Source organism: Phycodurus eques, chromosome 7 (genome assembly GCF_024500275.1).
Source record: "Phycodurus eques isolate BA_2022a chromosome 7, UOR_Pequ_1.1, whole genome shotgun sequence".
In the NCBI taxonomy this organism is placed as follows: domain Eukaryota; kingdom Metazoa; phylum Chordata; class Actinopteri; order Syngnathiformes; family Syngnathidae; genus Phycodurus; species Phycodurus eques.
The window spans coordinates 6,143,992-6,171,380 of record NC_084531.1 but is presented as its reverse complement, the minus strand read 5'-3'; the positions used below and the strand labels follow the sequence as shown (position 1 = coordinate 6,171,380).

The window sequence follows — 27,389 nt, the reverse complement described above, 5'->3', positions numbered from 1 at the left end:
GCAGCTCCATCATCATCATCCTTCTACCAATATACTCAGTTTCTCTCCTCTGGACGTGGCCAAACCATCGAAGTCTGCTCTCTCTAACTTTGTCTCCAAAACATCTAACCTTGGCCGTCCCTCTGATGAGCTCATTTCTACTCCTATACAACCTGGCCACTCCGAGAGAAAACCTCAACATCTTCATTTCCGCCTCCTTCAGCTCTGCTTCCTGTTGTCTCTTCAGTGCCACTGTCTCTAATCCGTACATCATGGCTGGCCTCACCACCGTCTTATAAACTTTGCCCTTCATCCTAGCAGAGACTCTTCTGTCACACAACACACCTGACATCTTCCTCACCCATTCTAACCTGCTTTCACCAATTTCTTCTCTTCCTTACCACACTCAACATTGCTCTGGATTATTAACCCCAAGTATTTAAAGTCCTCCACCCTTGCTATCTCTTCTCCCTCCACCCAAGAGATACTGTCTTACTTCGACTTATTTTCATTCCTCTCCTTTCCAGTGCATGCCTCCACCTTTCGAATTGTTGGTATGGAAGCATCTAGGAGAGAATATCCATCTATCTAGCACACTACTGGCACCAGTCAACATATTTCTATCTCTACCCTTAATCACCATAAGGTGCTGCACATATTTCCCATCTCTATCCCTCTGTCTGGCCAACCTGTATAGATCTTGTTCCCCTTGTTTACTGTCCAACCTGGCATACGTGTCATCATATGCCTCGTTTGGCCTTTGCCACCTCTACCTTTACCCTACGTCGCATCTCAATGTATTCCTTTCCCCTCTCTTCCGTCCTCTCTGTGTCCCACTTCTTATTAGCTAACCTCTTTCCTTGTATGATTTACTGTACTTTGAGGTTCCACCACCAAGTCTCCTTCTCTCCTTTCCTGCCAGAAGATACACCAATTACTCTCCTACCTGCCTCTTTGATCACCTTGGCTGCAGTGGTCCAGTCTTCTGGACGCTCCACCTGTCCACCGAGAGCCTGTCTCACCTCTTCACGAAAAGCTGCACAACACTCGTCCTGTCTCAGCTTCCACCACATGGGTCTCTGCTCTGCCTTTGTCTTCCTAATCTTCCTCCCCACCACCAGTCATCTTACACACCACCATCCTATGCTGTCTCGCCACATTCTACCCTACCACTACCTTACAGTCGGTAACCTCCTTCAGATTACATCATCTGCACAAGATGTAATCCACTTGCGTGCTTCTACCTCCGCTCTTGTAGGTTACCCTATGTTCCTGCCACTTCTGGAAAAAAGTGTTCATTACAGCCATTTGCATCCTTTTTGCAAAGTCTACAAAACATCTGTCCCTCCAAGTTCCTTTCCTGGATGCCGTACTTACCCATCACTTCTTCATCACCCCCGTTTCCTTCACCAACATGTCCATTACAACTGCACCAATCACGACTGTCTCTCTATCTGAGATGCTAAGAACTACTTCGTCTTGCTCCTTCCAGAATTTCTCTTTCACCTCTAGGTCACATCCTACCTGTGGGGCGTAGCCACTAATCACATTATACACAACACCCTCAATTTCAAGTTTCTACCACTCGAGGGAACCTGCATGCCACTCGTGGTACTTGTACCACGCTGAGAATCACTGCACTAGTGACTCCACATCCACTGTCTTCTTCAAGTACAATGCAGACAAGATCTGTTATTTTTATAATAAGGCCCAACTTCGTGCCTGAAATACAGTTGTTTATTTTTTAAAACATTCCCTGCGATTGCCTGTTGACCAGTCCAGGGTATACCCTGCCTTTCGCCCAAAGTCATCTGGGAAAGACTCCAGCTCACCGGTGACTCTAAATATGATAAGCAATAGAAAACTGATGGACGGATAGAATCAATACTCACTCTTTGATCATGTTTACCGTCTGTCTCATTGTCAGGGGTGCCCAGTGCTGCCACAGTGGTTATTGTAATGTGCATCGCCACCCTGGTGGTGGTGGTGGTGTTAGGCATCTACCACATCCATCTTACCCACCAACAAGAAGTCAAGCTGTCTGAGACTACTAAAGAAGAAGACGGGACCTGGGACAACTCAGCCCTGTCCATCACCGTCAACCCAATGGAGGTAAATGAAGCTAAGTAAAATGGCTGATAGTAAAGATTAGGGCAAAATACTGTATGTGGAATGGGACTGCCAGTGAGGGGAAGAGAAAATGTGCAGCTGCGCTGCTTTTTACATCAGGGTTTAAAATATAAATAAATATCACTTTTTGAACTATTGGGTGTCATTTTGTATCTGATTCTCAGAATCTGCAGGATCCCCAGGCCGCAGAGGAGGAGGCCAGCGAGGAAGAGGATGAAGACGACGACGATGAGGAAGAGGATGATGACATCACCAGTGCAGAGTCAGATGACAGCGAGGAAGAAGTGGACGTCCAACTACCCAGGATGCAGGGAACGAAGCGAATGAACTGGGATAAAACAACAATATCTTATTGAAACTCTCAATCATAAACAAACAAGAAGTGATTCACATGATCTATATGTCTGTCATAAAACATCAAATATGATGGCTGACTCACACTCACTTAGTGGCATCGAAAAATGATGTAATATCTCCCCCTACTGGACTAAAACACACCCAAACCTCTTCGACATCAGGTATTAAAAAAAAAAAAAAAAAAACTAGTCACCGGGTACAAATCTAAATTTTCCCCTGGATTTAAATAGACACACTATTAGCGACAGGGAATACTTCTTTCGCATTTCGTTACACAATTGAGTTGAGTTTGATGAAATACATTCTGCAGAGATTGACAAATTTCAAAAATATATATTGTTATTTTGGTTTGTATACAATATGTAATGTGTCCATCTTAATCCCAGCCCTTGTGGCAAATTCAGGTGATTTTACTGAAATAGCATTTTGTCAATGGAATTGACAAAAAAGTGTGCTGACCAGATGTCATGTCAAACTCAACAAGGGGTTAGAGTTTTGTGTTTTGGGGATAGACAGAGAAATGCCCTTGTACATTTTTATACACTATCTTGTAAATAGAGAGTATAGTAAGTGATCCCCTCCTACTACCGCTATCCTTACCACATGCATACACACTTGAACCAGAGACTCTCCTTTCCACCTGCACATAACAAATGTCATCTCACTTCATTTTCCATGTCCACACTTCCGAATAGTTGGTGGTCCCTCAGTCCCTTTGTATGTTTCAGCTCAGTGTTCAGTTGGGTTTGTGTTTGGTATGTTTGGATGTGTCACCGTCTCCTTGGATACTGCAGCAATTTACAAGATCCACTAGGCAAGCTGTACATATTTTCAAAAAGAAACTAGCCTTATGAGTTTAAATATGCACCATCACAGCTTCTGGACAAAACAAAGGATTTAACACAGACGAGCTTTTTACAGTGCAATTATATGATTTGTATCTCCTGCACGCCAACACAAATCAGAACACAGCACCTCCATTCTTACATTTAACAGACTGTACTGTATAGTACTACAAACAGTGGTGCAAGCTTTAGCTGATAATATGGCTGTATTAACCAACACAGACAAGAAGGAGGAGGATGTCATGACATCTATTTCAGCATGTTTATGGTAAAAAAGGTATTGCTCCCACCACTTCGGTAGGATTTAAGGAACTTTGTCATGCCAGCACTCATTTTCACATCAGATGGCACGGAATTAGTACCCGAAGTCCCAGATTTAGCCCAATAAATCTCCAAAAGAGACCTACTGCTTGTATGAATTAGAATAGAATGAAAAAGATAATAAAACAGGGATAAATACAATACAGTGGACTCCCGCGATACGCGGCTGATAGGGACTGGGCTGGACCGCAAATAGCGAAAATCAGTGGATAATTTACACCTATTATAATTGCAATGAAAAAAAAATTATTTCAATCCCCAAAAAATCTTGGATAAACAGCCAATAAGCAAAAGTAAAAAAAAAAATGTCTAAAAAAGCTTTGTTAAAAAAGTAAATAAATCTGCGAAAATGTGAATCTGCAGGAACTTGAGTATGCGGGGGTCCACTGTACTAAGAATACAATACTACTGTTGGTTGTTTCTTCTTTCCCATTTTTCCTCTAACCATAGTGCAAAAACAAAAAACATAAGTATGGGTATTACTGCAAGAAGTCAGAAACCATACATATTGGCTATCCAACAGGTGCAACAATGTAGAGTCAAATAGGTATGAATAACAATAGATTTAAAAATGTGTCATAAATGGGAACATATACATAATAAGAAGTTCATTTGGGAAACTGTATTCATCAACCTGCTGGAATCTTTGTTCTGTGTGTTCAATATTAAGGTTACCGTCACACTGATAGGCTACTTTTAAGGTGGTAAGTATTAAGGAACCTCAAAACAAAAATGTGATTAAAATGATGTGGCACATTTGATAGAATTAAAAAAGCCCCACTTCAATGGGTGGTTTTCACTTTTTTTTCTCTCTCCAGCTTTAACTCACCTCTGAAGTTTTATAACAAATCATACATTAAGCAGACACTTTTATAGCACAAAAACACATGGAGAAGATGGTAATATTTTCTGACACTGTTAAAAGAATGCCATGAGCTGCCAAAACTGAGTATGTGTATACTGTAGCACTACTATATGTTGATGTAAAATACCTGTTGTTTAAAAGTTTATCACATTAGTCTTGTGAGGTCATCCCTTTTCACTACCTTTACTCATCTCCTGAAACCTTTTGGTGGGTTTTTCCATCAAGCCCTAATGTTAACCTAATGTTTGTTTTAGAAAAGGAGGACGATGCAGTTAACATGGAAACAGTGTATATTGTGTAAAATTTAGTTTTAATTGCTTCTTTTTTCTTCAATTTTTTGACTCTTTGGTCTATTTTGCTTTGGAATGGTCAGTCACGACAGCACTTTCTGTAAATTGGCCAATAAAATCTTGTTTTGGAATCTAGCCATCGTTTGGACATCATGTGTTTCTATTTGCCGTTAAATTCACATCCAACCATTTTTTATATGGCTTTTATTCATTAAGGTCATCAGTGAGCTGCTGCCTACCCCAGCTAACTTTTAGGTGAGAGGTGCGTACTGGTTGCTAGTTACTGTACATTCACACCCCATTCTAGACTTGACTTAACATGAATGTTTTAAATGTGGTAGAAAGAGGGAAAACCCACGCAACCACAGGAAGAACAAGCTGACTTCACACAGGAAGGCCAAATTTGGGATTTGAACCCTCAACCTCAGAACTGTGAGAAAAATGTGCTAACCACAAATTTCACTGTTGTGTCCCATTACATTTTGTCTGAATCTCTCAGACAAACAGTGATGTGCGATACTTCATATTTTGGTATCGACCCGATACCAAGTAAATACAGGGCAAGTATCGTCGATACTGATACCAATACTTTTCAATAATTAAGGTAGATGCATTATCAAATTGCTAAATCTCACATTTTTATGACCTTTAAGTGTTTGTGTCAGTTTATTTTTATTTTTATTATTAAATACTTGAAACCCAGGACAGAACTAGGACAAAGTTTATTAGTAAAGATAAAACACTATTATACAACCCCAATTCCAATGAAGTTGGGACATTGTCTTAAACATAAATAAAAACAGAATACAATGATATGGAAATCATGTTCAACCTATATTTAATTGAATACACTACAAAGACAAGATATTTAATGTTCAAACGGATAAACTTGATTGTTTTTAGGAAATAATCATTAATTGAGAATTTTATGGCTGCAACACGTTCCAAAAAACCTGGGACAGGGTCATGATTACCACTGTGTTAGGTCACCTTTTCTTTTAACAAAATTCAATAAACGTTTGGGAACTGAGAACACTAATTGTTGTAGCTTTGTAGGTGGAATTCTTTCCCATTCTTGCTTGATGTACAGCTTCAGATGTTCAGCAGTCCGGAGTCTCCGTTGTCGTATTTTGCGCTTCATAATGCGCCACACATTTTCAATGGGAGAGAGGTCTGGACTGCAGGCAGGCCAGTCTAGTACCCGCACTCTTACTACGAAGCCACGCTGTTGTAACACATGCAGAATGTGCTTTGGCATTGTCTTGCTGAAATAAGCAGGGGCGTCCAAAAAAAAAAAGACATTGCTTGGATGGCAGCATATGTTTCTCCAAAACCTGTATCTACCTTTCAGCATTAATGGTGCCTTCACAGATGTGTAAGTTACCCATGCCATTGGCACTAACACAGCCCCATACCACCACAGATGCTGGCGTTTGAACTTTGCGTCCATAACAGTCCAGATGGTTCTTTTCCTCTTTGGCCCGGAGGACACGACAACCACAATTTCCAAAAACAATTTTAAATGTGGACTTGTCGGACCACAGAACACTTTTCCACTTTGCATCAGTCCATCTTAGATGAGCTTGGGCCCAGAGAAGCCGGCAGCATTTCTGGGTGTTGTCGATAAATGGCTTTTGCTTCACATAGTAGAGTTTCAAGTTGCACTTACGGATGTAGCGCCGAACTGTATTTACTGACATTGGTTTTCTGAAGTGTTCCTGAGCCCATGTGGTGATATCCTTTACACATTGATGTCGGTTTTTCATGCAGTGCCGCCTAAGGGATCGAAGGTCACGGCATTCAATGTTGGTTTTCGGCCTTGCCGCTTACATGCAGTGATTCCTCCAGCTTCTCTGAACCTTTTGATGACCGTAGATGAAATCCCTAAATTCCTTGCAATTGTACATTGAGGAACATTGTCCTTAAACTGTTTGACTATTTTCTCACGCACGTGTTCACAAATTCAGGGGCGCTCCTTTTATACCCAATCATGGCACCCACCTGTTCCCAATTAGCCTGTTCACCTGTGGGATGTTCGGAACAGGTGTTTGATGAGCATTCCTCAACTTTCTCGGTCTTTTTTGGAAAGTGTTGCAGCCATAAAATTCTAGGTTAATGATTATTTGCTAAAAACAATAATGTTTATCAGTTTGAACATTAAATATGTCTTTGTGGTGTATTCAATTAAATATAGGTTGAACATGATTTGCATTGTATTCTGTTTTTATTTGTGTTTAACACAATGTCCCAATTTAATTGGAATTGGGGTTGTAAAAAAATAAAATCTGAAACAATAGAACAGTAAGAAAACAATTTTCCCCCCATTCATTGTCATGTCTTTAAATAACACTGCAACAGGGTTTAATGTATTACATCAAAGTCGTAACATAATTGATACTTTTTGAGTTGGTTAAAGTAACAAATGGACAGCTTCACTTTAAAAATTAATTGCTGTTAGGCTGGCGGACTCGAGCCGGCAGCTTGCTAAGTCATGTGCCGGCACAACATCGAAACACAAGAGGGGGGAAGAGGAGCAAATTGTGCCTGCTCCGTGCTGAGACAGTAACGGCGAGTCTAGCGTCGCCTGTTTGATGAAACCGAAGCATTGCTTACAAGAACAAAACTAAAACTACCGTACCGATATTTTCACACTAGTATCAATCCAATACTTTGTATCGATATTTGGATCAATGTGCCCACCGCTACTTAAAGAACCACAAAAAGAAGTAGGCCTATTTGCATCCTGAAGCGAATCATGCAGCTCAGAAATTCCAAAACTGACATAAAATTAAATCAAATGTTTATCGCTGGCTCCTAGACCTAGGAAAGTGTTAACAACTTACTGACCCAAAAACAAAGTTGAAAATTGTGCTCATAGCAATGAACTCTCAGTGACCCAATGACTGTCTGTGTACAGTTGGCATGGCGACAAGTCCCGAAATGGATGTGCTGACCCGACCAAAACAAATGCAGCATGTGGCTTCAACAAGGCCCACCTCGTGGCCATCCTCCACACCAGCGCTGTGTTGTTGCGCCACAATAGCACATAAACAATGAATGGGTTGTTCTAAGCACGGCGCTGTGCTAAGTACAGTGGAAAAAGATCTTAACATTTTGGAGGCCACAAATGGGTGTGCGGTGATTCAGTCGAGGGATTTATGACCTATTGACTTCCTAAAAATGATTATGAAACTTAAAGCCAAAATTAATGTCTTATAAAACAGAAGGTGGAAAGAAAACAAGTGTTTTATTTCACCATTAAGTCAGAACTTCTCCATGTTGACAAGTGCGTTCCAACAAACGTCTATTAACTACTATAACTTGAATCGCATGGTTGTGTGAAATGACATCATGATATTGAAAGAGCACACATTGTAAGGAGGTATGAGTTTAGCCAAGTTTATTCTCATTCACGTTTAAAAGACTCATTCCGTAAAAGTCTTCAAGATCCCTGCGAGACATCCTGCCCTGCAGACAAATCTCAAAATGTGCAGAAAAAATATTTCACGATAGTTTTACAACTTAGATTAGGGCTGAAACCCACAAATTTAAGAACATGTAATGATAGAAAATCAGCATTTAAAACTGATATTAACACTTGGGGGGGGGGGAGAAAAAAAAAAAAAAAAAAAAAAAAAAAGTGTCAGGTGCTTTTTCTGTTTCTAATGTCTTAAAAGCAGGCACATTAGATGCCAAAGTTAAAGACTTTCAAATCGGTGACTGAGGAGCAAGCATGTCACAGTCCTTTTGAGTTCATCAAATTAGATTAAATGAGCAACATAAAAATGTGAGAACAAAGTGGGACGTAGGGAAGACTGTGATTAGAATTTTACAAAAGTGGCAATATTTGTGTGCCTGAAGGCAATTACAGCAATTTATTGTATGCATTTAGTCCAAGTGTACTACAATGTGGACATAACTGAAAATGGAAGCAGGTGTGGTTGGACCATGTTCTTGCTTAATCTCCGTTTCCTGTGGCTTGATGTTATTCATGTGCAACCCGTGTGACTAGAAAAAATATCAACACGTTAATCTGCATGAATGCTTCCACAAAGTCTGTGGAGAACAAAGTGGCAGTATAAGGTTTGGATACACTTTCTCATACTACTAAATGAGAAACTGTATACAAGCTGGTATTGTCTGCCAAAATCAACTCTCCTAAAACTATACCAATGAAGGCCTTGAGGTATGTTCATTTGACTCATTTGGATGAGTCAGTGAAGAGCAGAAGACCGTTGTTTCTTTAAAAAAAAAAAAAAAAAAAAAGACAAGAACCCGGAGATTAAAAGCACTATCGTTCATATCATATTTATGTTTAGCCTCTTGTAACAATCAACGTCCTTGTTGACATCGTCGGCTGATACCTTTTTTTTTTTTTTTTAAACTCCAGTTCAGTTTGGAGGGTTGTCGTAACAATAACTTGTGTGTGCCTCCCACACTTGTGTGAGTGTGTACATTGTCACTGGTACTGGAGGTAGTTCTTGAGAGTCTGAGGCAGCGGGAGAGCGTCGATGTGATGGATGCGCTCCCTACCCAGAGCCAGGCGAGCGACTCTTCTGCATAGATGCACGAGAGGGAGGGGTTCCGCTGTAAAAGAGAAACATGGTTCGGGTACAGTTAGGGAGTCCCAACTACAAATTGGTAAGAATTTAACCAACAAACTGATTTCCTGGCCAATAAAATATCATTGTACTCGGGCTGTCGATAACGCAATTGTTTTTTAATTGCGTGATGAACACATGACCCTTAATTGGCCTTGTACTACGCTTTGTTGAGTGTTCTGTTCCTAAAAAATTCTTTACAGTTACAGTACGATAACAGTAACACATCACGTGTCCATCTTGTTTCTTGTTGGGCTTGAATTGAATATGTTGCAATGAATATTTGCATACGGCAAGCATATTGGTCGGCTCATTTGTTGACAAGAGAATTAAAAACTTAAAATAGTGAGATAACTGGAAACCATGTGATTAATAGGGATTAAACATTTTGCTCGATTGACAGCCCTACATTATACACATTTGTATCGTAACTAAACAATAAATAAGGAACATATAAATCACACAGGACAGCCAAATGTAAATGGATAGCTGTGTATTTTGACCACAGAAAACCAACTGACACAAGCTTCTGTCTCACAAGGAAATTCTGGCACATGTGGTAGAGGGTAAACTGATAGAAAGAGATTCACTGGATTTAGTGAAGAAAAAGTTGAACTGAAGTGGCTTTACTGTCTTATAAGGCTAACTTCAAAAAGGTATGATTATGTTCTATAATATCTTCTAACAATGCTAGACACAAACAGCAGGTCCATAGACTGCATATTGAATTTGCACTGTGTGACTGCCTCCTTATTAATCTCAGACCCTGACATGACAGACACTTGGCACACTTTGAGCTTGAGAATGCAAGTGCCCAAATATTTGATGTAACCACACGCACACTTACAGGCTATATCAAAGGTTGTTTCCACCAAAAAGACAAAACATGCAATATGAACTGAAGACAGAAGTACCTGCATGATTAGGTTCAAGAAACATTCCCAGATCACACAATGAACTTGACAACATGTAATGCGTGGATCAGTCTACAAGAAAAATTTGGTCTTTCACGACTGCACTATGTCAGACTATTGCAATATTCCGATACCACCGCATCCAGTCTTTTACGATCACTGGGCTTTATCTTGTTGACTCAAACGCGACCGGATACACTTGTTACCATGGCGACGACAACAACAATAGATCGCACAAATTTATTGGGTGGGGGGAAAAAATAATAAAATAAGGAAAAACGTGGTGGTCAGCACCGGTACTCGGGAGAGGACTTTCATTCAAGGATTGCTTGAGGTATCAAGATGGAGCCTATCCGTGTGGACGCCTCAGGTACGCGCTCTCAAGTATTGTTTTTGTGATTTTCGTTCGTCTTTGGAGACATTACATGACTCACTTAAACAAGGGGAGACTTGCTAACCATCAAGGAGGCTACTCCGGACTTTGTTTCACCAACCTTCACAAATCCGTTCAGTTTTTTTCCCTGAGTTACTCACCGGAGCAGCGAACGCAGTCTTTGGCGCATGGAGGCGGCGCCACAGAGGGAAGCGAGCCGGCATGCAGGTGAAGCTCCGCAAGAGAGGGTACAGATTGGCGTTTCTGTCGATCCACCTCGCGAATCTACGCTCCCTACCCAACAAAATGGATGAGCTTCATCTTCTGATAAAGACCAGTAAAGACATCGGACGTTCCGCTGCCATGTGCTTTACGGAGACTTGGCTTTGTGAGGCTGTACCCGATGGCGCCATCATGCTTCCCGGCTTCCATCTTCACCGGGCAGACCGCGACATGGAATCATCGGGGAAAACAAAATGCGGCGGGAGATGCTTCTATATCAACGAAAAATGGTGTACGGACGTCACGAAGTTCAGCACACACTACAGCCCGCATTTAGAGTCGCTGTTTTTGAACTGTAAGCCATTCTACTCGCCTCGTGAGTTCGCATCATTCATTCTCGCTGGTGTCTACATTACGCGTCAAGCTAACACGAACGCCGCACAGCTAATGCTTGCCGAACAAGTAAAAGGAAATTGAAAAAAAAAAACACCCGGACTCACCCCACATTATTCTCGGGGACTTTAACAAACCTACACTCAATCACGAACTCCCTAAATACAAGCAGCACATAATATATATGTAATATATAACATTAATAACAACTAATAACATTTTAGACCACTGCTATACTACGCTAAATAACGGATACCGTGCTATACCGCGTGCAGCACTGGGCTCGTCTGATCACTGCTTAATTCACTTCACCGACATACAGGCAAGAACTTAAATGCGGGAAGCCTACAGTGAAAACAATGAAAAAGTGGACCAATGAAGCAAAGATGGAACTTCAAAGCTCTTTAGACTGCACAGACTGGAGTATCTTTGAAAATTCAGCTGGCAGCCTGGATGAATATACGGAGACTGTCACATCCTATATCAGTTTTCTGTGAAGAGGTGTGTGTGTACCAACAAAGTCATTTCGCACATTCAACAACAACAAGCCGTGGTTCATTGCCAAATTTAAGAAACTTCGCCAAGCTAAGGAGGACGCATATCAAAGCGGGGACATGGCCCTGTATAATCGAGATAGAAACCAGCTGACTAAAGAAATTAACATTGCAAAGAGAAACTATACAGCAAAGTCGGAAAAACAGTTTAGGGCTCGCAAACGGGCAACAAAACATTCCGAAACCTAGCAAGCTAGTGACTAACATTTGTAGTAAAAATGCCGGCGTTCTGTTGAATCGTATTTCATATTTTTGAAGATACTCAGTATACAGTACACAAGTATATACAGTAAATGAACAAGTCATTTAAATAGACACATTGCTCCATCTTGTGATCGGATCAGTGATCGGTTTTAAAAAAACTGATCGGTCCCAAAAATCCTGATCGTGTAAAGCCTACCGAAAACCATACCAACTATCACAGTGTGCCATGAGTAGGGTTGTGTATGTAATTTGACCATCATGCAAAGAGTGTGGTCATTTAATTTTCTGGTCAGTGTATACGTTTTTGATGAAGAGGCAGAGCCTATTGCCCACAGGTTTACTGTAAATTAAAAAAATAAGATAGAAAAGATAAGGAAAGACGACAGAGTATAGGCCAGAATAATGTCACAAATGCCAAAAGAATCCTAATTTCAACCACTAATATCCGAGTTTGTATCTGTGGTATCACTTAATTGTTGCACAGAGAGGCAGATTACTATCTGCTACCATCAATTTGATGGTAGGGTTGTTATGGAGTTACATAAACCCTGAAATCTTTGGACTTTAGAGAGATGAATAAAAGAATACACTCAACTACTTGGTCATTAGGTCATTAAAAAGCTCCACCAAGGTTACCATGCGCAAAATATTACATCACACTCATGCAAATTCCAGAAAGTCTCCACAACAACAATTACAACAGAGCGTATAAACAGAAACAAGAAAAACTACAGTAGAATAAGATTGGTGATGAAAAGAACCATGGAAAAGAAGAAGTCAGTCAAAAGGAGAGCAGAATGCACAAGTCAAAAGTCAAATGGGGTTCACTCACAAAAGAGGATGGCAGTAATCAGTTTGTGGAATGCTCCTTTTTTCTGGTCGGTTTCCTTCAGTTTAGTTTAACTCATCATGTCATTAGCTGAGGTGCCACAAGGCTTGTTGGCATGAAGATTGTCAATATAACAGCAACAATAACAAACTGGGCAACAGGGACCCTGGAGAGCAGTCGGTCGTGTTTCCTCTTCCGACATGAATGAGCTCCTGCAGACAGATCCTTACAATTTCCAGTAGTTCTGTTTATTGATATTTATATTATAGCAAGGTAGCCAGCCAAGATGTTTCTTAATTTCCAGCTGCAGGAATACTTTTTGAGGGCGCCTTCATATAACAGTGTCTCACTAAAGCTGCAGGAATAATATGTACAGACAAAAATGAATTCAACATTAGCTAGTCCACAAACACACAGTGGCCTGGCAAAAGTTTGTAGATTTTTTTTTAACTCATTGACACTACAGTTTTTAGTGTTGTTCTTTTTGGTAGAGACTTGATATTGTACAGCTTTTTCATACATTTATAAAATGTGAAAGTTTTTTTTCCAGTTGCCCCGATACCCATGTATAATGTGCACTATTTACTTTTTTTGGGGGGGGGGGGGGGGGGGGGGGGGGGTGCATTATACACGAGAAATTACGGTAGTTCAGTTCATAATTAAATGTTGAACAAAGTTCAGCAGTCCAAAAAAACAAACAAACAATTCATTTTCTTTACCGCTTATCCTCACTCGGGTCGCGGGCTGCTGGATCCTAACCCAGCTATCTCCGGGCGGGGTACACCCTGAACCGGTCGCCAACCAATCGCAGGGCACAGAGAAACAAACAACCACCCGCACTCACATTCACACCTACAGGTAATTTAGACTCCTCAATCAACCTACCACGCATGTTTTGGGGATGTGGGAGGAAATCGGAGTGCCCGCAGGAAACCCACCCAGGCACGGGGAGAACATGCAAACTCCACACAGGCGGGGCCGGGATTTGAACCCCGGTCCCCAGAACTGTGCGGCAGATCTGCTAATCAGTCGTCCACCGTTCCGGCACAACTAATACCATTTATAATTATATTAAAGGAAGGGGTGTCCCACTTTCTACAATACATGCATGCTATTATAACTACATAGAACCAAATCAGACATAAAATGCAGGACAAACAGACAAGTGTCAAGACGACCTTTTACATAGTAATTAATTTGTGCATGTTAAAAACGTAAATCATAGACGGTAAATGACAATGCACAACTAATCCCATGGCAGCTGCCTTTAACATGTATAGCTTGTCTTTGTAGCGGTGTGTTTGTGTCAGTGTTGAACTTACGATCGAGTCCATTGACGTAGCGGATCGTCACTTCACAGTGTCCCCACACAGAACTGACGATGGGATACAGTTGCTTGCCTTTTAGCCCTCTAAACGCTACTCCCAGGTACTGTCCGTCTACCATGAAGCTCAGTGAGCCCTCATCCATATCAAGTATTACTGCCAGGGAGTCTGGGAGCACAAAGGACTCATCTGGCTCAAGGAAGCAGGGGTATGTGGGCGCTGTCGAAGAAACTGGCTGATTTCTTCCATCATGGTAAAGTCTGTTTCGTCCCAGGTCCCAGCCCCAGGACTCTGCATCTGATCCCACTAAAGCAGTGTAGCCCACTGAGTGTAAAGGTGCTTCAACTGTGGCCACTCCTACAACAGCATGGGTGCCTCTTTGTCTTGCTGGCCAGTGTATCTTCCAAACATGGAGGCCCCTGGTGTAGCCCACTTTGCCTCGGATACAGTCTGTGCTCTGGGCTACTGGGTGTCTGTGGAATGTCAACTTCTCATCTTCTTTAACAAAGACATTGAGAGACCGATCATCAGGGTTCCAGGCGTGGTGTAGCTGAGTCTCAGGACTGGCTGGGGGCATGTCCAGCAGTAAATCCAGTCTGGGTGGCCGGCAGAAATCTGGGCCTTGCAGTTCACGTCGCACTGGGCTGTATAAAGGGTCCTCAGGTACATCCACTGACTTAATGCTCAGTGCAATCTTCTGGCCCATAGTGAGGTGCTTTTAAGGGAGACAGAAGAGTGGAGAGAGGGACCAATGTCCTCACGATCCTAATGAGTAAATGATATAGCCTGACGTTAACTCATTGGAACAGATGCAGTTGAACACATTAATACTCTTCTACCTGGGAGAATGTGACTCCTGAAACACAGACAGAGCACAAATTTACACACAGTGAACTGATCACTTGCAATTAATCAGAAAAAAAAACATTTCACCATTATTTGCTGTCAAATAATCAATTATTTACCCTTCTAGATGAGATGTATTTTTAAATTCCATGTAAGCACTTTTAAGTTACCTAATTTACCCATTCACACAATTAAAATGAAAAATATGCATCATCTGAGTCAATCAAATGAGCTCCTAATAGCATCAAGTAACCACTGCTCCTTTTTTCTTGCTATAGAACACCCTCAAACACCCCAAATTAACAATGTACTTGTACTCACGCATGTACGCAAACAAACACCATATTTCACTGTACATTGGGAAATGACAAAAATGCAGCCCAATTGGGGGCACAAGCCAGTGCAAACTGTAGGCCAACCCCAAACCCTGATAAATGCAGAGGATTGAGTCAGGAAGGCCATGTGGCTTAAAACTTTGCCTAACAAATATGAACGTTCATCCATAGAATTCCATACCAGATTGGTCGTGGCCCAGGTTAACAACATACACCACCGGCGCTGTTATAATACAAGGTGACAGTGGAAATTCAGCTATTGTGGGTCGAAGACAAAGAAAAGGTGGAAAGCAAGTTCTTAGGCAGAAACAGAGGAGGAAAGCACAGAGCCTCGAACTGAATGTGGGGACTTGGAATTTTGGGACTATGACAGGAAAAAAATCGAGAGTTGGTTGACATTAGGATTAGGAGAAATGTTAATATATTCTGTATCCAGGAGAGCATGTGGAAAGGCAGTTAGGCTAGAAGCTTAGGGGCAGGGTTCAAATCCATTTACCATTGTGTAAATGGAAGAGAAATTGAATAGGAGGTATTTTAAAGGAAGCGATAGCTACGAATGTCTTGGAGGTGAAAATGGTGTCAGATCCAGTGATGAGGCTGAAACCTGAAATTGAGGTTGTTATGTATCATGTGATTAGTGGCTATGCCCCACAGGTAGAATGTGACCTAGAGGTGAAAGAGAAATTCTGTAAAGAGAGAGACAAAGTAGTTTTGAGCATTAGAGAGAGAGAGAGAGAGAGAGAGAGAGAGAGAGAGAGAGAGAGAGAGAGAGAGAGAGAGAGAGAGAGAGAGAGAGAGAGAGAGAGAGAGAGAGAGAGAGATATACACATGATTGGTGTAGATTGTAATGGACATGATGGAAAGGCCAAAGTATGGAGAAAGAAACAATCTGTTTATGATCCAAAACACACAAGCTCATCTGTGAAGCATGGTGGCGGTAATGTCATGGCTTGGGCTTGCATGGCTACTTCTGGAACAGACTCACTAGTCTTTATTGATGATTTACCTCGTGATGGTAGCAGCAGAATGAATGCTGAAGTCTACAAAACTATTTTGTCTGGCAGTTTACAGAAAAATGCATCCAAACTAAAAAGGGAGAAGCTTCATCATACAATGCTCCAAAACACACTGCCAACACAACAAAGGACTTCATCGGGGGGGGAATGGAAGGTCTTAGACTGGCCAAGTCATTCACCGGACCGTAACCAAATAGAGCACATTGATTTTACCTCCTGAAGGGGAGACTGAAGGGAGAAACCCCCAGAAACAAACAAGAACTGAAAGAGGCTGCAGTGAAGGCCTGGAAAAGCATTTCTAATGAAGAATGCAACAGTCTGGTGAAGTCAATGGGTCGCAGGCTTGATGCAGTTATTGCAAGTAAGGGTTATGCCACCAAATATTAAATGTTATTCACTTTAGGTTAACTTTATCATGTCTGTCTGTCCAATACTTTTAGTCACTTGAAAAGTGGGTGGCTTCAAACAAAAGGTCCTGAGTTGTTTAACACATCTAGATGTAAAGACCATGAAATGAAAACTGAAATTCTGAACTTTTGTCTCATATTTGTCTTTTGATCTAAAACCCAAATGTCTTCAGTATACAACAAAAACAAAATAAATGACCATACCAACAATTTTGGAGGGGACTATATATTTTTTTGTTGGCTAACAAGAAAATGACACAGGCCACTCAATGTATGTGCTGGCATCCCAAACGCGACCAGTTTAAAAGTGAAACGAAGAGAATGGAGAATGGATGGTGCTGTTTTGATCGTAACCACTTTACAAAGAAAACTGCGCTGTAAAGTCATCCCGACAGTCAGCTAATGGAGGAGCTAGCTAGCATAGCCTTACTGCCGCACAGTGAGGGAATATCTCACTATCCCGTCACCGATAAATCACTGCTTTGCTTATTTAAACACAGGTGCTAAACGTGTCACAAGGAAAAGATTCCCCGGTCATGACGTCACATATTGTCATCGTCATGGGAAACTACAAGCTGTATGTATCGGAATACATTCCTAAAGTAAGCCTTCCAACCCTGAGTATGAGGAATATGTAAAATGTTGTTAATCTCATGACTACCGCTAAAGGAAAGATACATAAATCTGCACAACACATTCAGAAAACCCTCGCAGAGTCATTTAGCTAACACATACCATATGACAAAACAAGTAAACGTCAGCAAGACAAAGTACGCCATCAACTACATTTCTTTCTGCAGTGTTCTAGCCAAATTTGTATGATTGTCACTACAGCACACACTATCTATTTGATTGGCATCTTAATTGTTTTTGTTTTGCTACAAAAGCTTAACTAAAATACTATTGCACAAATCTGATTTGGCATATTCTCCTGTATACAGCCTGGACATAAATTGAAATTATTAATTGTTAAATATTGCCAGACAATATTCTTGTGCAATGTTTTGCAGTAGATGTACATCTGAAGCACATTACAAAATAAACAAGAGCTGTTGTTCTGAAAATCTGTCTAGCAATAAATGTCCTGGGAAGTAAGGATATATATATATATATATATAGTCAAATCATAAAAAAATATTTTGTTTTAAAAAAATTTTTTTGCCAATATCACCCACCCCTACTTAAAACTTCTTCCAAAATGTCAGTGTTGGAAATAACTCAATAGGTGAGGACTGAAAGACCCTGGGAACACTGTAGCATACAGGAAAAGCTCAGGTCATAAGTCCAGCAATATTTAAGATGGCAGAGAATTGGGAAACGTGAGAAAATTTTGCACAACAGAAAGCATCAGAAACAAGGTCTGTGAAACGACAGCTTACCATGAAAGCATTTTACCGAGCAGTCAGAGGCCTCTCACACAGAAATGTGAACACACAATCATAGATGCCAAGTGAAAGAGTGGGAATACGAGTCCTCAGTCCAAAAGGAGGTCAGTAAACAGTCAACAGCAAGATGATTGTGGGATAGGACAGAGACAGCAGAGTGTGTGTGTGTGTGTGTGTGTGTGTGTGTGTGTGTGTGTGTGTGCGTTGTGAGTCAGTAAGTTCCAGCTAGTGATGCAAAGAGAGAAAAACAGCCTGGCTTCCCAGTTAACATAAGAAAACAGCTGCTGGAAGGAGCCGTGCAGAGAGAGAAAGGCTCAGAGGGAGGGGGAAGAAGAGGGCTTTGAGAGGAGCACACTTTTAGTCCCAGGGAAGCTACTTCATACCCGCTTTGAAACAGTCTTCTATAAATTGGTGGAGAGGCCTAATGGTAGTCAGGATTTATTCTCCTGTCCCTTTCAGACAGAACTCACAGAAACAGGACATTGTCATTTCCAAAGTACACGTTTACACAGATGAGGTGGCTCAAGCACACTTAGATAAATTAGATATCCGGCAACAGCAACAATTATTTGGCTCTATAACATCTGTTTAAAAAAATAATAATAATAAAATTGAATTGTCGATAGGCTAATTGTTTCTCAAAAGATTTGATAGTGACAGCCCTCATCTCGTTTTTTTTTTTTTTTAATCTCGTGAGGCCAGGGGAAGTAAAAATAAACAACTGAAATAATGCGTTTGCACAAGCTGGGAGACCCACTTACTACATAGCTGCGATGTGGCTGATGTTTAGAATTAACCAATCACATTGATACTCCTGTTAAATGGGAGCCAGCACACAACCACCACCATTTAAACTGCCTCTAATTAACCCCAAATAAAGTCCAGATGGTCTAGTTGGCTTTTCCTGACATTTTTTTTGCTTTCGAGCATAAACCTGAACGGTTTGTGCTTACACTGACTGGTATTTGGAACCGTTATATTTCCCTTAAATGAGGCCCCAGTTCCAGCTAAAGAAAGTAGCCCCAAGGCATGATGCAACCACCATGCTTCACTTGTAGATATGCTGTGCTTTTGGCAATAAACAGGATTGTGTTTGTGCCAAACATACCATTTGGAATATGGCCAAAAAGTTCAACCAGCTCATAAAACCCACAAAATCAGGAATTCAAAAACATTTGAATACTGTGAAGGAAACTATGTAATTATGGAACTAAATAAAATTTTCCATGATATTAAAATTTTTAGGAAAGGGTCTGTATTTAATGCGAAGGGCTACCATTTTGATACACACTCATGCATGAACAAATTTGCTCAAAATAAACTTCCACCCATCCATTTTCTGAGCCGCTTATCCTCACGAGGGTCGCGGGAGTGCTGGAGCCTATCTCCGCCATCATCGGACAGGAAGCGGGGTACACCCTGAACTGGTTGCCAGCCAATCGCAGGGCACACCTAAACAAACAACCATTCGCACTCACATTCACACCTAGGGGCAATTTAGAGACTTCAATTAACCTACGATGCATGTTTTTGGGATGTGGGACAAAACCGGAGTTCCCGGAAATAACCCACGCAGGCACGGGGAGAACATGCAAACTCCACACAGGCGAGGCCGGGGATTGAACCCCGGTCCTCAGATCTGTGAGGCAGATGCTCTAACCAGTTGCCCACTGTGCCGCCTCAAAATAAACTTAATTATGCAATCATAAATATATTAATCTTTGTGAAGACACTGATCATGTTAATGATTTTTCAATAATTACCAACAAAAACTTGAAACGGTTAGGAAACATCAATATGCAACACTATTTATCTAGATCGCTTCGTTTACATTTTCAAATGATCAGTTCGACAACTTTCCTGGGAAATCCCAATGTCCCATTTTCATAGCCATTAACACTGACTGAGCTATTTTTAGAACCGGCCCACAGGGTACTCATGTGGTTCTTGGGGGCCCCAATATGTTGCTGATGTCCTATTACCCTCAAAATACTGCAATTGTATTTCCCCATTGTTGCCACCCATTCAAGTCCACACTAGTAGCCAGCTGCAACTTTCGACCTCCAATCTAAAAAAACATGAGGAAAAACTTGTTTGAATGTTGTTTTTTCCAATGACGAATTAAAACAAAAACACGCAACATAGTATGACAGGAACAATGGTGAAAGGACATTGATAACTTTGCATTCCTCGCAGCTCTGGGTGGCTATACTAACAAAATAATTGATCTATTCTTATATTACAAACCAAAATAAATTCCACAATAATCAGTGTGATAGTACAGTATTTTAACTAAAGCATTCTGAAACAAATAACTATCCTAGTAATCCATTTTTACAATTACGTACTGTATTACAAAAGAACGACTGGTTAGCACATCTGCACAGTGGGCGATTGGTTAGCACATCTGCCGCACAGTTCTGAGGACCGGGGTTCAAATCCCAGCCCCACTTGTGTGGTGTTTGCATGTTCTCCCCATGCCTGCGTGAGTTTTCTCCGGGCACTTTGGTTTCCTCCCACATCCCAAAAACATGCATGGCAGGTTTATTGGAAACTCTAAATTCCCCTCAAATGTGAATGTGTGCGCGAATGGTTGTTTGTTTATATGTGCCCTGTAATTGGCTGGCGACCATTTCTGGGTGTACCATGCCTCTCGCCCGAAGTTAGCTGGGATAGGTTCCAGCACACCAGTGACCCTTGTGAGGATAAAGCGGTACAGAAGATTGATTACAAAAGAACACATTCCCTCCCATTTACGCAGTGTCTCTGCACGCACCTGCCGCTTCGTTTCATTCTGAAGAGCAAAATAGGAAATGCAGCAGGTCCAGACAGGTCCATCTTTTGGTCATTTTTAATATTGTTGATTCACTAAATATTACAGTACTCCAACATCACAGCAGACCCTGCGATGAGACTATTGCGCACAGGTACATCGCGATAATGCTCAAACAAAATATCGTGCAGCCCTAGTTACAAAAAAAAAATTCTGCTTCAATTTTTTCATGAGCAACTTGTATAGCAATCTAATAGCTGAGCTTCACTTGATGGATACCTTGACATTTGCCTGCAGAATTCTCAGGTACGGTTCAGAATTTCATTGTGTCAGGATGGTGAGTCACCCTGGAACAGAGAAGCCAAAGAAAACTTGTATTATACTGCAACATTTCACAGATTGCATAACTTAGACCTTCTTCCTTTAAAGAAACTGCATAACTTACATTAAATACAACACCTTGTTTTGAGGTATTGAGAGCAACAAGTCCTACAGATATCAAATAGGGATCACGTAATTGTATTCATTTTTACAGCTACGCTCATTTTATATCCTAACTTTCAGCATGAAACATGAAATTGATTTTATGTAACATTTGGATATATTAATTTGAAAATAATTGTCTTTTTCTCAGACACACCCACAACACGGGGATGAGGTAGTTTGTCTTAGGCCCACTACACACAAGTCAATCAGGCTGCTTTTCTCAATTTTGCCCCTTCCTGACCAAGGACGACAAATGCCAGACAGTCTTACAGTATGCCTTTTAAGGTTCCCCTATAAGATTATCCTTTGGTCCGAGGAGTGTTAAGAGTAAATTTGTCCCGATAATAGGGTCCAAAACGGGTCGAGGCTGACAATCTTAAATATTAATCATGTTCAATATTTACAACCAAAAATCTTCACGTGTGTGGGGAAAGCCGACTACTACCAAGTCAAGACTTTGTGAATATTGACGTGAAACAGAATGTAGCCAATCAAGAAGGGAATTCACATGTCAGTCTGATGTGTTTGCCCTCAGATCTCAAATGAAGTCCTAAGTCGAGTCAGACAGGTCCCAAATTGAGACAGGCAAGTCCCGAGTCAAAGTCTAGGACTTGCGGCTTGACTTTGAGTGTCAAAGTCTAGGACTTCCCTGTCTCGACATGGGACTTGAATCGGGACTTAAGGGCAAAGACTTGAGATTTACATGTGACTTGCAAAGCAATGACTTGGTCCCACCCCTGCCTTCAGCAATACTCAGAAAACATCGGCACACCATATCCGGTACCCTGTAAAGTCATGCCTTCAAAATATAAGCATACCACTAAAATAATACAGTTCACACACCTGAAACACAAAGTCCGGTGGCCCTCATAAATGGAGCTGTGCCCCCCACACCAGCTGGCTGGAAGTTGTTACAGACAACCCCAAAGCCTACAATGTGCCCCTAGACCAAGCTCAGTTCCATGACAGACTCAGATGGTGAAATCTGGTTATTTTTATAATAATTTTACCGGTATATGACATTCCAATAGGCCAACAAAAAATTAAAAAAAGCAGTGGAACCTCAATTTAACAGATATCTGAGCATCTGAACAGTCCATCTGTCCAAAAACAGTTTCCAGTTGTCACTTAAATCAACGTTGATAAAAGTCTTAGTTCCAGAATTGGCCGCTATTGTTCACTGGCGCTGTGGTGCAATGTAGGCAGGAGAATGGGACATTTATTTCCAAGTTACAGGTATACAATATAACTCGAGCAAACCAACAGATGTGCCTCCTGTGTCTATGTGGCAGCCATGTTGAATATGGTGACATTCCAGCATTGACATTTGGCAGCCATGTTGCATGTGGCACCATTTCCAGATCATGCATTGACGTGGTGGCCATGATGGCAGGAGTTCTGTCTATTGTCACATAGAGCTCTGCGCAGAGAGAGAGATAACTTTAAGAGGAATATGACACACAAGTCTCTGGTGTCGGGAACATGCCATTTTTGGTACAGTAACAGTTTTTTTTTTTTTTTTTTGTCAAGCCGTTCATCTACAGTAGGGTTGTCAAACTCAAATTCACAGTGAACAAAGTGGAAAAATTGGGACAAAGTCATGGGCCAAACTCAATATCTATCTAAAATAGATATCTATATATCAATATCTAAAAAATTGACTGATTGTGCATGTTTTCGCATCTCTCCAGATACAGTATGTAATATGAAACGTTATCGTATGAAAACAAACGAATGAATCTGCAATAAACTTCAAAATTACATGTACAATAAAAGACATCATTGGTATTTATTTCTTATTCAATAGATAAAATATGTACACCTGACGTGACCATTCGAAATTGTTCATAGAAATGTATAGAAAGTCTTGCACACCAATATTTATGATTCCTACCTTAAATTATTGTTAATGTGCGACATCATAAACAGTACCTTCACATGGATGAATATCATTAATAATCACGAATCACATTTCATAAACAGTCATTTGAGCAAATTCGTTATATCAGCTGTGTGTGTGTCAAACTGATGGCCCTTTGCAATAATCATTCAGTACCAAAGAAGTCACTCTGAATTTCAACGACCCTACACCAAAAAGACACTTTCTCTCTGGGGGTTTCTTCAGATTATTACTCACAATCAACTTCAAATTGTGGCCCGGGGGACAGATCTGGCCCGCCACGCGAGAGTGTGGCCCGCGAGAGTGTGCACCGACTTTGTGTTTCTTGCTAAAATACCAAAATTGCAAATTGGCTTCACTTTTAAATATTTTTTTTGCCAAACCCCCATTTTAAAATAACATTGATTCATACTGTGGTTGAACAAACAGTTTTTACTGTCTTCTGATTTCTAAAGTAATTATCCATTAATTTGTGTACATGTAATAATATGAGGCAATCATTTGGGTTTGCAGACATAACGGCCCTCCGAGTGGAACCATAACTGCGATGTGGCCCGCGGCAAAAAAATTGTTTGACACCCCTGACTTACACCAAAACATGCTCAACTGGTATGAGAATAGATGGACTGGCAGTTTTTATGCCCAAAGTATGCATCCGTATTCAAATATCAGAAAACGCTTTCGCTTTTAATATTATGATTTTGTGCTTCTTCTTCTTCTCCCCCCCCTCCCCCCAAAGACGAAGAACTGAAATGGAGTTTGGAAATGACTGCGCCCCAAACAATCAGTACGTTTGGAGAAAACAGCTCAGAAAAAAACATCTCATGTTTGTCACTCGATGAGTCGTCGTGTAAAGCAGAGTTTTTAAACTTACCATAAGTAGACGCTGTCCTCCGACATAAAGAAAGCAGCTTGGAGAAGTCACAACAAACCATTGAGTTTCCCCGTTGCTCAACAACAACAACAAAAAAAAACAAGTCCCAACACGCCTCTTATAATAATTACAAAGTCCTGAAAACAAACGTAAAACGTGCTTGATAACAAGACCGCTAAACAGATACACTGGCAAAGCTAATCTAGTAGTTTTCTTTGTTCTCCGAGGTCTCTGTCTCGTCGGTAGACGTTGTATGTGTGTGCGGTATTCTCGTATTTTCACAATCCATGTGTCCCTCACTGCCGCTGATTGGCTGCACGTTGCGGCTCGCCAGAAAGTGACTGGCGGTAAAGTCAGCTGGAGTCACGCTCACGCGTTGTCCTCTCGCGATGTTTGCAGCGATAGCAATTCATTGCGTTAGACATTTCCGCTGGGACCGCGAGACACTACTTTTGTTTTGTATGTGTATGTAGGCAACTTCCTTTTTGAGTACAACCTAACAACGGAAATTTGATACGGGATGGAATATCGAGGCTGCCTGAGTCATTAGCCTCTTCACGTAAGGATAAATCTTACGGCCCATAGCCAACACCAAACAAAAATGTCCCAAAATTAATAGATTAATTGTAATCTAGTGGAAGAGCATTTAATTGTCCTGCCTGTCAATATAAATTGCTCGCATTGATAGGTGAACAAAAACAGTAAGTACATTACCGTATTTGTAATAAATAAGTACGTTTTGGACTTTTCAACCATTCATTCATTTCCCGTACCGCTTACCGTCACTAGGTTCGCGGGCGTGCTGGAGCCGATACCAACTAACTCTGGTCAAGAGGCGAGGTACACCCTGAACCGGTCGCCAGCCAATCGCAAATGTTGCACCAATTAAAAGAAATTTGACAATTTCCTATGGCACACCTTATCATCTCTCACAGCACATGAATGTGCCACGGCCGGCGCAAACAACAGGCCTCAAGGTCCACAGCGTGCTTACTTTCTACCCTGCGCTTCATACGCGGTGTGTTGTTCATTCTTTGATTAACCGAATGAATCCAACTCTTCAGAGAGTTTGTGAGTCGTTGAGCGTTTGTCAACTCAAAGTGAAAGCAGTGTTTTGGCTCAGAGCAGGCCAAAAATCATAAGCCACAGGTGTCAAACTCAAGGCGCCCCGGAGCCAGATCCTTTCCACCACATCATCTTATGTGCCCTGCGAAAGCAAATCATGTGTGTCAACTTCCATGATTCTTGCTCAAATGTGTACTAAAATTTCAAATTGTCATATGTAATAAATATTAACATTGGCATATTGCAAGCATTTTGGGGTTACAAAACCCCTTTTAACAGTAACTTGAACAACAGTTGAACAAACTTATCCCTGCCTTTGGATTTCAAAACAGTTATCCATAAATCGGCTGTGTATATGTATAATAACTTTAATAATGATTAAAAATGTTTATGGATTCACATTCATAATAGCCCTCTGAGTGAAACCGTAACTATAATGTGGCTCGTGACAAAAATGAGTTTGACGCATAAGCGAACTAAGCACATGCGCTACCTTTTGGAATTATGGCCAAAAAGTACAATATTGTTTTCATTGTATGATAACACATTTTCTCACATGTATTTGTATTTTGTTATGGTCTAATGCAGTGATTCTCAACCAGTGTGGACATTAGTGTGCCGTGAGCGCCCTTCAGGTGTGCTGTGGGAAATTATAAAATCTTATGTAATTGCTCAAAAAAAAATTGTACTTACAAGAAATAATGAATCTTTTTATGTCAGTGAGACATAGTGACAGACAGAACAAATAAATGCTAAGCAGCCCGAATAATTAATGTATCCACTTTTTAGTGAGATTTTTCAATTGTAAAATATGTGCCTTTGCTCCATAAAGGTTGGAAATCACTTGTCAAATGAAACCAAGGTTTGAAATTTTTGGACATGATGCTTCCTCCTCGCGCCTGAGAGAGTTGAAATTCCACTCAACATACAGCCTATTTTATGTAGGTGATACACTGAAATCCAAGATTTAGTTCTTGTTCTAGATCTATACTGATTGACCACCACCTGATGTTCACCAGCACAATCCCATGAGATTCAATCTAAGGGATACACAGTAAAAAATAAATAAATAAATTGAATTTTACTATTATAGTATTATGCATTAAACAATGTTACTTTTGTGGTTATACTTTGCAGTTGTTTAGAACGGTACTGCATAATAAAAAGGGGTGTTATTAAAATGTTGGTTACCAAACGTATTGTGTTTGAGACGGAGATGCTGCGAGTTAAGCTCATACACTGGTGTGAGTGATTGAGAATTCCACACGCTTACAATTTGTATAAATAATAATGGAACTAAGTCAATATTTTTAAGAGTCAATGCATGTTTGCTTTCTTGCTGAGATGAGAGGTCATTGTTAAAATCGAAGCAAATGCCAAGGGATGGTTAAGCTTTCCATATGGGTCCTCAACATGAAGATCTAATGAGATAGAATGAGACTTGTTGGTTGTAGCATATTTGAACATGCAACAATTGCTTACTTCAGTCATATAATGGGGAAACAAGGCAGTAGTATTAAAAGTAACAATGAAAATAATTAGAAATTATTATTCCTCTGTAGAAATTACTTTTTGTGCTTGTGAATATATTTGTTCTTGTGCGAGGAGGTGGTCGTTATCTGCACAAAATTACTGTAAACTCACCTTGATTCTTTATGAATATACTGTATGCTTGGCACCTTTCACGGAATAATTGAAACAGACATGCTAACAATTACATAACATTTTTCAAAAAGATTTTAAAATGGGAATATCCTGAATTTTAGAGCCACCTTTATACAGTGTATTATTGAGACACAACCATGTCTCAAGGATGTTATTGCATGAGCACGAGTGATGTTAGCAGAGTGCTTGTTTTGAGATCACTTGGTATAAATACATAGTATCACCTGACTCCCACTGTAACCAATGTGATGTGATATTTTGTTTGGCTCCTATTGGTGCAATCATGTTACTGAAGTTGCTGCGTGATTCAGAATCCAAGTCAACATTCATTTTTAACATTCTGAGATGAGAAATCTCAGGCAGCTGACTGGAGACCCACTACCACCTGCTGGTTATAAACCTCATTACAAAACCAAAACCCTGTGAAGACATGGA

The 27,389-nt window shown here is 40.7% G+C and overlaps 2 protein-coding genes across 6 annotated transcripts in view; one reads left to right on the top strand and one right to left on the bottom strand.

Annotated features, from left to right (window-relative positions):
• Positions 1-4,922, top strand: part of LOC133405347 (calsyntenin-2-like) — a 277,979-nt gene extending 273,057 nt beyond the window's left edge. For both annotated transcript variants that reach the window (XM_061682215.1, XM_061682214.1), the window contains 2 exons: positions 1,907-2,091; positions 2,274-4,922. In XM_061682215.1, coding sequence (XP_061538199.1) covers positions 1,907-2,091; positions 2,274-2,465 — 377 coding nt within the window. In that variant the 3' untranslated portion in view covers positions 2,466-4,922. The remainder of the gene's footprint in view (positions 1-1,906; positions 2,092-2,273) is intronic.
• Positions 4,923-8,162: 3,240 nt separating this feature from the next.
• LOC133405508 (SPRY domain-containing SOCS box protein 4-like) lies at positions 8,163-24,532 on the bottom strand. 4 transcript variants are annotated; one of them, XM_061682523.1, is made up of 5 exons: positions 24,225-24,532; positions 21,244-21,311; positions 15,042-15,058; positions 14,200-14,967; positions 8,163-9,374 (listed from the first exon to the last, which is right to left on the bottom strand). In XM_061682523.1, exons 4-5 carry the CDS (start codon positions 14,906-14,908, stop codon positions 9,247-9,249), a joined length of 837 nt encoding a protein of 278 aa, XP_061538507.1. In that variant the 5' UTR covers positions 14,909-14,967; positions 15,042-15,058; positions 21,244-21,311; positions 24,225-24,532; the 3' UTR covers positions 8,163-9,246. The 4 variants fall into 4 exon arrangements, with proteins under 4 accessions (XP_061538507.1, XP_061538506.1, XP_061538509.1 ...); XM_061682522.1 differs by having other exon boundaries at positions 14,200-15,058; XM_061682525.1 differs by lacking the exon at positions 15,042-15,058.
• Between the last annotated feature and the right edge of the window lie 2,857 nt (positions 24,533-27,389).